Source organism: Anopheles maculipalpis, chromosome 2RL, assembly GCF_943734695.1.
Source record: "Anopheles maculipalpis chromosome 2RL, idAnoMacuDA_375_x, whole genome shotgun sequence".
Classification (NCBI taxonomy): Eukaryota; Metazoa; Arthropoda; class Insecta; order Diptera; family Culicidae; genus Anopheles; species Anopheles maculipalpis.
This window is the reverse complement of record NC_064871.1, coordinates 83971831-83985077: the sequence shown is the minus strand read 5'-3', so window position 1 is coordinate 83985077 and position 13247 is coordinate 83971831. Positions and strand designations below refer to the sequence as shown.

Below are 13247 nucleotides of genomic sequence, written 5' to 3'. Positions count from 1 at the left end.
CCATTTCCCATTACGTTGATTAAACTCCTAATTTGACGATAGGGACATCTACAACTCATGTACACGCCATTCCAATATGAAGCTATGTGCTGTTTCTAGAGCGTGTCAAAGCAAAAAGGAAAAGAATACTTATTACCAACATTCTTGCCGAGACGTCTTGACCGGGCAGCGACCACATGCTACTTCAGGTCACCAGGTTCGGGTCGCAGACAGCACTCCACTTCGACCTGATTGAGAAAGGTCCAGAAAGGAGCGCTGGAGAAAGCGTAATAATTGCTAATTTTTAATGAACAGATTTATTTCCCATTAAATCCATTCTTCTGTCCTTTAGAATTGCTACCGGGCGCAAGAGATCCATGGTTCGCGAAAGGCAACGGACGGGTTTTGTGGAGCTACAAGCCCATAAAAAAGAAACGTAGCTTCCCATGCTCCGACATACTTGACCCAGCCTGTCGATGATGATTACACTAATGAAAAAGTAATAAAAATGTAGCTCGCGTGTGACCGGTTCGGTTATTTTTGCTGGACTTGTTCCAGCACATGCAGACCGGTCGGTCGGTTGGGTATGGTTTTTTTTTATCGTGACCAAATATTGCTGTTATCGGCTCGACCTGCCCTCCCCCAAAAATACCTTCCAAAGTCGATCCTCCGGAACAAATGACTGGAGCATTATTTGAGCGTTGATAAAGCTGTCTGTGGTTATTATTTTTCAATTTCTATCGAAAATATGCTTTCATCGCCGGCACGTCCCCTGTACGGTGAGACAAAGTCGGAAAAATACGGCTCACAGTCACCATATTGTGTGCCGCGTGTGGTTGACGGTGTGGTAAGGCGGGTTGGTAAGAATTGTTTGCTCGTTCACCGGTTTTTGGAACGTTGTTGTACGCGGGAAAATAAATGTCCACGATCATTGAGCCGCACCAGCAGTGGGGAAAATTCAAAGATATATAAATATACACGTCCATGTTCTTGTGTGGAGCTGAATTTTGCCGCTGTACGCTGGAGGAACCGTAGAAATTAATTCCAATCATCTCCGGCCGGATTGCGATCGCTATTGACACGGGCTATTGCGTCAGACCTCTCCGTTCGCTCGAAACCATTATTGCTAATCATCGATGCGTAATCATTCTTCATGAAGGGAGACTAACGATACGTTCATTCGTTTTATTCTTTCGGTTTTCTTTTGCGTCCACAGGTAAATGATGAACCGTGCGTTTATATTTTCGAGAACGACGATTGCTCAATCAAAATGAAGAATTGTACGAGCTATTCGGTTTATTATTCTTTTGGAACATATCCAATGACTCTGTTGGTAACACTGATGGTTGGTAAAAGGTAATGTAAATAATTTGTTATACCTGAACTAATTATAAAACTATTTGTCGTACCATGATTGAAGAATAAATATATTTTTTAAAGAGTATGAAACTGCAAATAATTACATCAATATTAGATATTTTTATGTATGTAATTTTTAAAGTTGAAACCCCATGGCTGGCTGCACGGTTGTTAGTTTTCTTTGGTGCTACCTACATAAGGCTCCTATTGGTTGTCATTGTGAGATCATGGGGGAATTACTCAAATTCTTTTCTAACACAAGATTCTTAACATGAAGCTATCTTTTGCAAATATTATCCTACTATTACGAGGCCCCTACTTCGAGGACATTTATATAAGAGGTCAGAAACAGAACAGGTACTCGGACCGCTGCTCCATCCGTTACGGCAGGCTCAGAGGCCTTGACTTGTACACATTCGATTTATCAAGAGACTTGGTGAACACGTAATGGCAAATATCGCTTTGGTGATGTTTGGTTTGGTCAAAGTTTGACGATGAGTTGAGGTTAGTATAATTTCAAGAACTATTATAACAACACCTGATGATCTACCAGGGTAAGCTTTCGGAGGGCAACTGGACCCTGTCGGGTTTTTCGATACGAGGAAGCATTTCAGCGAGAAATGAATGAATATAATAGGCCTGAAGCTGATGCATCAAATAACCAACTACACGATCTTCTGCTCTCGTCGCGAATTAGAAAATTTAAATCTGTAGGCGACAGCACTGCTAAACTTACGTAGAGTAAGAAATATTTCAATGATTTGAATGGTGTTATATATTGATATTTCAAACGACAAATCGCATTCCATGACATCACATGCACGCTCATGGATATATCAAGAGATCAATTTAAAGTTTCATCCATGTTTATTTACATTTCTGTCATCAATAAAACTCCGTAATCTAATATAGTAATAATAATATGTATGTGCCACAGTTATTCAAGTTTTTAATCCTCTTAAACAAATCCATCCTATCCATCCACCCATTTAAATAATTATAAAAATTTAAAGTATCCACAGTAAATCTACACAAGGAAGGACCCGGAAACAACTCCATTCCGGGTCGTTCCCCCGGAGTAACAACTGGCTATCCAACTACGTTAGATCAGCAAGTCTAGTGAGCCATCAGATGGACTGCTTGACGTAACAGTTCGTCGTTATGCCAAAAAGTGTCAAAGGAATGAACTCCTTAGCTTTATTAACAGTCCCTCAAGGGAATCGAACCGCATATTCTATGGCTTATACGGCAATCTGGACGCAGATCTACTTCAATACGAAAAAAAAATTGATCATATTTTCCAACGGCAACATTCGCGAGCTAGTATCGCGCAGAGTGTTTCCAGTGACGAATTAACCTATTGGTTGCGAGTTGGCGTCCATGGGGCCTTAACGGCCTTAGCTGGCAGGCCTTAAGGGCCTCGCCAGCTAGGGGTGCCTCCTCAGACAGAGCATCCCTCCCTGCCCCCGTCGCTAACAGGCCCGCTAACAGGACAGTTATGAAAAGAGTACGGGCCTCGTCTATGGGTCACCTAGAGTCCATAGCTGAGCCGAGTAAAAATCCAAGTCCTAATTTGCAATAAACGCCAAATCTTTGAGGGCTGTTGCTAGAACGATGATGCTGCAAAACATTCACCAGAAAGTTACAACGGTTTAAAACAGGAGATTACATATTCCAGACGTTGGGGCGCATCGTATTATTTGCTAGTGCTGGTAGTCATAAACAGCCACTGCCGCATCATGCGAACGGGAGTTGTACCAGTCCGGAAAGAATCACCAAAGCAACGTGTATCCTCAAAAAAGGCTTCACACGTAGTTCACAACCACCTAAAACATAGATTCAATACAAAACTATATTAATCACAAGAGATTGAACCAAACGAGCGCAAATAATCATCACTTCCCAGCACAACACATTCCAGATGCAAAATGCAAACAAACAACATACCTCCAATTGCAAAAATACACATCGCGTGTGAAACAGCCCAAAGCATTTCAAGTCTGTGCGTAGTTTACAGCACCCGGTTCAATACTTTTGACGGAATTTAAGTTTGAAATGCTGAAATTGTGTTTGTGTTGGAATTGAATCGATTTTAAAACAACAGTATATCTTAGAATCTTTGGATTAACATGAAAACAATGGTATCATTTCTGAAAAAAGATATTTAAACAGTATGAGGAACAAAATATACAATTGTTTTGGTTGCAGACCGGCGCCATCAGAAAGCGCCGGGTTGGACAATTACAGTCAGTCTGCCATCTTGCTTTAGCTTTGATGTCCGTCTGCAGTGTGTTTCGCTTTAATACATATTTTTTCTCTCTCCAGCGCTCTTTCTTAAGCGACATATATTTTGAAGAACTATTTCTATCATTTCCTGCCGCGAGAAAATGCCTCTCTACCGAATCCCAATTCACTTCTACAGCTTTCACTAGGCTACGTATAAACGTCAAGACGCGTTTCAGTGTGTGAGTGAGAGCTAGGCAAATGGGCTCACCTTTTGATGCCCTTCGGTTGGTGGTTCTTCGCGAACCAAAATATATGCCCCAGTCAGTCAATAATACACGAAAAAGACAAACGAACTGCAACGGTGTGCAAGAAGACAAACTTAAGGAATGTATCGCGAAAGGTAAACCACCCTTCACACGCGGTGGCTTTTTCCGTAGTGCAACGTGGTTCTGTGCAGAGAGGCTCTCGCATATTAGACAAACCGTGTCCCGGCTGCACGTTTCGGGTGAATCAGTTTTGCTTTTACGTGAAAGAGTTTTCCTTTCTAAAACGGGCAAACATTCCACACACAGGATTGGTGTGGTGAATGGGAAGATCTCCCCAACTCCCCCGAGGCCTGTAATTAGCATTGTCTTGTCACTGTGCACTTCCGGCCGGCGTGGGTGGGTGCAGCAGCACCAGCAGCATGGTGCATTGAATACCATTGCCAACACCTGTCGAGTGAGAGTGAGAGAGAGGGTTCCACCTGAGACAGCTCCCCATCGAGCCACCTGAGATTTGGTGTGGTGATCCGGTGTGACGACGAAAGCAGTCGTGCGTGAAAGTGGGTCAACGCTCTCTGAGAGGTGTCCAGAAGTCACCACCTTCTCCCCCAAGCGACCAAGGCGTACCCTCGGATCGGACCCAGAAATTCACAGTTGCTGACTAGCGCAACACGATGTCGGTTGATCTGCAGAAGCACCGGGACGCTATCGTCGGTGCGTGGAAATCGGTTTGCGACCGAAAAACGGCCACCAACTGGGCACTGTTCGGGTACGAGGGACAGACGAACGTGCTGAAGCTGCAGGAAACGGGCGAGGATGGAATTTCGGAACTGGCTGCCGAGCTTAACTCGGGCAAAATTCAGTACGCTTTCCTGCGGGTGGACAACAGTGAAACGGGCATTGCAAAGTTTGTCTTCATAAACTGGCAGGTGAGCATAGGCATTCCAAAGATCCCTTCCTTCGTTGGGTTTACTTTTTTTAGGTGGGAAAAAAATACATATCCCCTATCAGTACTACGCAACCGGTGCGGTTATCATCGATAAGAGCCCATGTTTGTTTTATCGCACAGCGTAAAACCACCTTCCGGCTCTTACAGGGTTTCTCAGGCCAGCTCAACAGCGTAACACTAGCTGTCAGCAGTGTAAAACGATTCTCCGAAATCGTTGATGCCATTCGAATCCGGTAACCGGGTTGTGCGGGCTTCAACCGATCGAACTCCCTTAGTGAGCACACATCTTTGCCTTACGTTGTTGAGCTGGCATGACAAAGCTTATATCTTAGGGTCGAATAGAACGTGTGAATGATTCTCTTCTGTATGATTTTTTTTTTTTTTCAATTCTTCTTGAACCACAAAAAAAAACAGGGCGAAGGCGCACCGATCGCTAGGAAGGGAACATGTGCGAAACATGTGCGCGATGTCACGGGCCTGCTACACGGTGCTCATATTACGGTGCACGCGACCAACGAGGACGACGTCGAGGAGGCACGCATACTGGAGAAACTGCAGAAGGTGGTGGTGAACGATTTCAAAGTGAAGGATTACTCACAAGCGATTGGTAAAGTATATCTTTCGCTGAATCAACTGCCACAGGGAATTGATCTAAATTGCGCCCTTTATTTTAGATTCACCAAAACCAGTCGGTACGAACTACAGTCGAGTCAATCCGACGAAGGAAATCAATCCGGCTGAGCGGGATGAGTTTTGGCGTAAGGAAGAGGAGGAGGAGAAGCATCGGTTGCAGGCGGAGTATGAGCGTAAGCTCAATGAAACAGTATTGTTGGAACAGGTAGGTTAAAATGTTTGGAATGTCCCAAAATTTCCCCATCGTGTGCTTCAATTTGCTTTGATTATCGCTCCCTTCAAAGGAACGACGTCGACGAGAAGAGCGCGAATTCGAGAAGCGCGAGAGCGCAACGGGTGGTACAGCGGGTGGTGCCCTGTCGCCTTCTCCCGTTTCGCCCGACCGTAGCTACGCCCGGCAAGCGTCCGATCAGAGCAAAACGGAACGCGAACGAGAAATCAAGCAGGTGGTTGAAGCGAGCGGAAAGGTTAGCAGTGCCAAAGCACGTTTCCTGAACAGTACAGCTCAGCTCAGTCCGACGCACATCCAGGCGGAGGTGGCCCAGGAGCTAACGGAACCACCGTTCTCACCGACGGCATCCTTCGAAGAACGCAGTATTATCAACGAGCTCAAGGCGGAGCTAGAAAGTGAGCGTCAAAATGGCACCGACACGCCACCGGCCATAGTGGGCACGGTGGAAGAACCGATCGTATCACCGGAAGTGCCAGCGGAAGGGGCCGTTACGCAGTATTTCGATCCGAACGCAACGATCGATCTGTCCGACGAGGATAACATGATTCGGGCGCGAGCATTGTACGATTATCAGGCAGCTGACGACTCCGAGATTAGCTTCGATCCGGACGACATTATTACGCACATCGATCAGATCGATGAGGGTTGGTGGCAGGGGCTGGCACCGGACGGTACCTATGGGCTCTTTCCGGCCAACTATGTGGAGCTCATTTAAAGCATTTGAGACATTTTAGCATCCATCGTTATCCATTGTTTAGTCACTAAGAAGGAACAACACAGCATCACGTTTAAGATAGTCCTGTTAACATAGGTGCATAAAATACGATCACCACACGATTCGAGCATCACTGTAGCGAAGATACACGCACACGTATATACCTCCTCCCAGGTAAAATACACGCACACTAGTGATGAGTGCTACGGAGCGCAATGCGGAACACGCGCTACTTACAGTCGTTGCCGTCAAATTTTGATTCTAAGTCAGGAATTTTTATCTTGAAGGTATGAATTTTTGGCAGCGCTCATTAATTTTGGACTCGAGGCCATCAATTTTTAACAGCGAGCATCAATTTTCAGGTCAAAGGCATCAATTTTTATTTAACATATTTTCTATAGGATTCAAAGACGGAAATTATCGATGAAGAAAACATTATTTTGAACGAAATTTGATAATCAATCAGTTCCTTAAATTTCACTGAATGAAAACCTAAGTTATCCATAATCAGAATACCAGTTGTATTTTGTGCTTGTTTATCGCACAACAGACATAAATTTTCTTTGATTCTTTGGCAAAATCTAGTGACAACGACTGTATTTCTGAGGCCAATCGGAGCCAGTTCCGGCATCGGAGCCATTTTTCCAATCACTTACGCACACACACATACACAAATAACGAGGCACTCGATCAAATAGGTGGGATGAAAAACGCAAGCCACGTGTTATTGAATGTGTACTATGTTCATCTACTTCGTCTCGTTTCTCGATGTTTACTCCGGTTCCGATACGATTCTTCACATTCGTTCTCATCCGGTCCTCAGGGTCCCCCAGTCTAGACTAATAATAGATAAGCGTTTTAACTATTTAATTGTACACACACAGACACGAACCGCAATTAACGACGCCTCCCGGGGGGCGAGAAAAGACTAAATCCTCGTTAAAATAATACACTCGAAAAAACATAAATTGTTGCACTTTTTTAAGTCTTATTAATGTTATGAAAGAAAAATAATGCTCAAAGAATGCAGAACGAGTCATAAAAACAAAGCATTCCAGCAAATAATAAACAAACATTCCTTTAGTGTTGACCACCAAATGCCACCACCTTGAAACGCTCACGTGTTTACGGTGAGTAAAGGCATTTTACGCCACCGGAACAGTCAACTGCTCCTTTTGAGGAGTTACCTTGGCAACCGACGTACCGTTGCGAAGCGATATGGTCCTCACCATAGGCAACCGATCCGAACTGTCGCTATTGTTTGGTCAATAAACTATTTCGCATAATGTACCGCTTCAGGATGGTTCGCAACTCCCAACTGCCCACTAGTGCCAGTGACCAACGTCAGTGATTTGACCACTGGGATGGCCCAGTAGGTCTGGTAAAGTGATCCAGTGTTTAAGATAGTTTTGTGGAGGCAAAGTTTATACGCTAGCGCAGAGAAACTCCACCCGCAGCCAGGATGGGAAATACTGAGAGTAATGTGACCAGTGGCGTTAAGAAGCAGGCCGGAGTGTCCACCCAGGCACTGTACAAGTTCGTTAACCTAAAGGGCGGTGGACTGCTCGTGGACATGATGAAGCGTGCGATACAGAACAAACAGTATGCCGAGATCGATCATGCGATCAAGACGAAGGTCGAACCGTTTCTCTACAACAAAGGCAAGGGAAAGTACATCCCAGTGTCGGTGCTGGTGCTGTTACGAAATCGGGAACGACCGCGCCATAAACAGCTGCCAGATATACGCGCGATGGAGAATCCGGAGGAAGATTTTGATATTGATGCGGTTTGTCCGGAAGTGAGCGAAGCAGAGTACTATCTAAATCCTTCCGGGTATCGGGAAGTTTGCTGGAACATTAAGGTAAGCGGAGTGTTGCATAATAAAGAATCCAAGAGCAACGCAACGGCTTTCGGCGCCCCAAAACAGTCGGCAAGATGGCGGCGTTGCGTCACTAGCGTTCGCCTTCGGGAACACGTGCTCGCCAGTGTTTACTTCCGTGTGCGCTTGTGTCGGTAGAAACTAAAACAAGACATTATGGAGGGGTGTGTACAAGGACCGCAGGATGCAAAACGGTAGTATATGACAGCTGTGATTTGTAAATAAGGAATCAAAAGTGAAATAGTGACCGAATTTCGATGAGGATTTCGATGGGATAGCCTGCGGGAGTGTTGGAGGAGTTGTACGATTTACTGACTATCGTGACACAGTTTGACAGTTTATGTTTTACGTAGGACACGGAAATTGCGTTAGGTTATGATTAAGATGAAGTTGTGCTATTAAAGTTGTGCAATAAAATACTAACATTTAATATCGGTTCTCTTACTCAAGGAACGCGGAGCTGTAGGAGAGACTATTCTACACCTATGTCTACTCAATGCAACCTCGCTGCATGCGGATTTAGCGAAACGGCTGCTCCGCTTCTATCCCAAACTCATCAACGACGTGTACATGTGCGATGAGTACTACGGAGAAAGTGTGTTACATCTAGCGATCGTAAACGAAGATCCTGCCATGGTGAAGTACCTGCTCGATCACAACTCCGACGTAAACGAGCGTTGCTGCGGTACGTTCATGTGTCCGGAGGATCAGAAAGCATCCCGGTACGACATACTGGAGACAGAAGTCGTCCAAATGGTACAGATAACAAACTACGATGGGTACGTGTATTGGGGCGAGTATCCACTAACCTTCGCTGCCTGCCTTGGCCAGGAGGAGTGCTATCGACTAGTTTTGGCCCGTGGAGCCGATCCAGATAACAAGGATTTCAATGGTAACACCGTGCTGCATATGCTTGTGATATACGAGAAGATCTCAACGTTCGATATGGGATATGAAGTTGGTTCCTCGTTGAGTATCCGCAACAACCAAAATCTAACACCCCTGACGCTCGCAGCAAAGCTCGGACGGGTGGAGATGTTTTTCCACATCATGAACATCGAACGGGAAATCTATTGGCAGCTGGGAAGCATCACCTGTGCCGCTTATCCGCTCGTACTCATCGACACGATCGACGTAGAGACCGGGAACATCAGTAAAGATTCCGCGCTCAATTTGGTAGTGTTTGGTGATAAGGACGAGCATCTTGATCTACTGGACGGTGTACTGATCGATCTGCTCAAGACAAAGTGGAACACCTTCGTGAAGGATAAGTTCTACCGACAGTTCTTTATGTTTTTCTGCTACTTCTGTGTATCGTTGGTAAGCTTCACACTACGCAATGGACCTCCACCGGCAGAGGATGACGAGCAGGAAGGGTCTACGGGAGGTAATAAAACATCCACCACCAAGGAGGACCTTCGACGACATCTGTGGACGAACGAATCTACTGGACAGGAGGACACAATGGTGACGCTAAGTAGCAATGGAAGCATTGGGCTTGAAATGTTTGTTGGGAAGCTGACGGAGCTACAGCAAATCAATGGCAGTACAGTGGAATCGCCAGACTTTGATCCTTCCGAAATGGACGATGGTCTATTCTTCAACTCCAAATGCCACACGATGGACTACGATGGCATGGAAGGGAAGGTGCGTCTCATATCGGAGATGATTATATTGGTGGGATCGTTCCTCTATCTACTAGCTGCCCTGCGAGAGTTGAAGTTTCTTGGTCGAAAAATGTTTTTCGAGAATCTTGTAAGTAAGGCCCTTGCTCTGTGAGAAAAAAAAACAGATGATTGCGGGAAGTTCTGATTGATACTTTCCGTTCTTCCAGATGACAGCACCCTCCCGGGTTATGTTTCTGTTTTCCTGCTGCATAATGATGATCGTACCGTTTTTGAAGGTACTTTGCTTCACGGAAATGGAGGACCACGTAGCAGTAGCTATTATGCTTACAACGGCGCCATATTTTCTGTTCTTCTGTCGGTAAGTTTAGATAGGGTGTTTTCACCACCAAAAACATCTGCTTATCTTCTCTTCTGAATTTTTCCAGAGGTTTTAAAACGGTCGGACCTTTCGTAGTGATGATATATCGCATGGTGATGGGTGATCTGTTGCGTTTCGTTGTGATCTATCTGGTGTTTGTGATGGGCTTCTCGCAGGCCTATTACATCGTCTTTCTGTCCTACAAACCGGAGGAAGATGGTGACGCAAATCCGATGCCTTCCCCAATCGAGTCAATCGTAGCTATGTTTCTCATGTCACTAACAAACTTTGGAGATTATTATGGTGCGCTGGAGAACACAGATCATGAAATGTGTGCTAAGGTATGGGGTTGGGACTACTTCGAGAAATTTATATTTCCTTAACGCACCATCTCGTCTATCTGCAGATCTTGTTCGTATTGTTCATGGTGATTGTAGCCGTACTGTTGGTGAACATGTTGATCGCTATGATGGGTAACACCTACCAGAAGATTGCGGAAACGAAGAACGAATGGCAGCGACAGTGGGCCCGCATCGTGCTCGTGGTGGAGCGTGGTGTCCCACCGAAGGAACGGCTCAAGAACCTAATGTCCTACAGTCAACCGATGTCAGACGGAAGGCGGGCTCTCGTTCTACGACTCAACATGACGGTATGTTTTGTCTTGATGCAGCAGAAAGCCTCTTTAAACCACTTACATTCCTCTGTCTGATCATCTCGCAGGACGAAGATAAGGAGGAAATGAAGGAAATTCTCGAAATGAAACGAGTCCACGATCGTCTCTCGAAGAAGCGTCAAGTTGAGCGTGATGCACGTGCGGAACAGCGTCGTCTGCTGCGGGAGAAATACGTCAACATGTCCTCGTAAGCACGTGTTGGGGGATTGTTCTTTTTCTAGCCCTAAGCATTACCACGCGTCTCGTCAACTCGATCAAACTTTGTTAGCTTTTTAGCCAATTTTTTAACATCGAATCGTAAAAAAAAAATAGGTAAAATAAAGTTGTTTACATCTTGTCAGAGGAGCGTGTGTTGAACATTTTTAATACAAGAAAAGGCTTTCACTTAAAATTATTAGCGTCACTGTAGAAAAGCGAGAAAAGCGCTCTATAGAAAGCTTGAAAGCTCTATGGCAATGTTAAAAAGATAAGAGCTTTCAGGTTGCTTGCAAAAAATAAAAGCTTAGAACCGTACGGCCTTGTTAGTGCTGGAATGTGGGTCAGTAACCTTGAATTCTTTGTTGCACACGCATACATGCAGCGCGGAGTCAAGGTCCCGGGAAAAAAACCTTCGCCTTGGAAAGTCGAAACCAATGAAATCGTTTGCTGAGAAAAATGTGTTTGAAATATTTCTACAGCGTTTTCTAGACTGCTGTAGAATTTCAGGGAATAATTCGGACAGGGTTTTATGGCAAGAAGGTGCTAAGGTTCATAAAGCAAGCAATGGGTAGTAATGAAGATTTACGTCCACCGCCCGTAAAAGCACAAGAGCACAAAAATCGATTCACCACATCCCGTTTCAGACTCGTGATGGACTGTGATGGAGTTTAGCTTTTTTTTTTTTGCTTCCATTCTACCTCATCAGCAGAAACCACTGCGAATGGTAGCTCATTATGGCTGGCTGTTGGGCAAGGATACAAAACAATCATAAATATGAGATATGCTCTCCGGGCGCTTTGAGGATGGCCAGTACATACTGAATGTGCCGGTACTAGTAGACTTGCCGATGATGGTTTCATCTCCTATTTTGGCTACTACTGCTAAGAGTAGTGGCCTTGATAACTACCTACAACATCCTGCAAGATGTGGATGCTAACGCCAAACAGACGGTGAACTGAACGCTAGAACGGAAACCTATTTGAAATGTTTTGAATTAATAATGGTGGTGGCGGCTTGTTTGATGGCGGATAATGAACGCGCTTGGTTAAAGGTTGTACAGCATTGCATGAGCTTTGCGGCATACCATAAACTCATCCATCGAATGGTAGCCAGCAACATCTGTGTCAACAATAAGCTTCACAAGAAGTAGATATCTTCCTGTGTGTGTGATTTTTTTTCAAGCGCTCCCCCTCATCTTGTCTGTGGTTTACAGGCAGATGAGCAAAGACCGCACCGAGTGTACCGGTACGGGAGGTTTTCCCTATTTGGATTGGCTGGATGGTGGCTCGGGAAGATAAAGCACATTCTCACCATAAAGCTGCCCACCGAGCAGGAGGGTAGGAGACGAAACCTGGGACGCAGAATTCAGAAGACACAAGTGTTCATTTTTATCCCGGGAAATCAGAACTGCAGCACGTGGTTGGCTGCAGCGCAAACATGGTGGGTTGGTGACGGAAAGCATGTGTCCTCCAGGCGCATAACACCCTAACATCTGTATATATATGTGTGTGTTTGTGTATGTGTGCCTGGGTGCGTTATTTCCTCTCCCTCTTCTCTTGGTGATGGAGTGCTAAATATGGGCCAACCGAGAATAGGTTAGCAATTAATAGGAAATGAAGGTCGAATCTCCCAACCGGTCGACCCGGGGATGCCACTGTTATACGTTATTCACAAAGCACTCAAAAGTATCATCATCAGCAGCAGCAGCAGCACCACCACCACGGCCGTACTGTAAGATTGCCGCAGGATGAAACGAGGAAAGCCACATTGAGCTACAATTTTGTGGCGCACAAATATTTACCTCCGGGCTGCTGGTAGCAGCAGCTGCTGCTGGTGGAGCTTTTTAATGTGCCGAGTAAAGGTTTGCTTTGAGTGAGGGCGGTTCAACATAAAAGGAAGCCACTCGGCTTTCTTCACACCGAATGGGGAACGTTTTTCGCACGAGTGGATAAACGTTCAAAGTGCAAAGTGGGGCTTTTGCGAATTTGCGTATATTTGCTTACAAAACAAAGGTGTGTAAGAGGCTTTTTTTCAGCTGTGACGCATGTAGTAAATATTCTAAAGCATGGGTTGTGTGTACAATTACAAAGCGTTATTCTTTCTCACATCCATAACTTGTATTCACATGTACACTTGAAAGCTTCCCTGCAATTAT

The 13247-nt window shown here is 45.1% G+C and overlaps 2 protein-coding genes across 2 annotated transcripts; both read left to right on the top strand.

Moving 5' to 3' along the window:
• The first annotated feature begins 4480 nt into the window (after positions 1-4480).
• LOC126568231 (drebrin-like protein B) lies at positions 4481-6372 on the top strand. The gene is made up of 4 exons (XM_050224677.1): positions 4481-4756; positions 5191-5383; positions 5451-5614; positions 5694-6372. Exons 1-4 carry the CDS (start codon positions 4502-4504, stop codon positions 6354-6356), a joined length of 1275 nt encoding a protein of 424 aa, XP_050080634.1. The 5' UTR covers positions 4481-4501; the 3' UTR covers positions 6357-6372.
• A 1446-nt stretch (positions 6373-7818) lies between these two features.
• On the top strand, positions 7819-11085 carry LOC126567909 (transient receptor potential cation channel subfamily V member 5). The gene is made up of 6 exons (XM_050224269.1): positions 7819-8217; positions 8686-9990; positions 10070-10221; positions 10289-10562; positions 10628-10870; positions 10942-11085. The coding sequence occupies exons 1-6, from the start codon at positions 7819-7821 to the stop codon at positions 11083-11085; spliced, it is 2517 nt and encodes an 838-aa protein (XP_050080226.1).
• The last annotated feature ends 2162 nt before the right edge of the window (positions 11086-13247 follow it).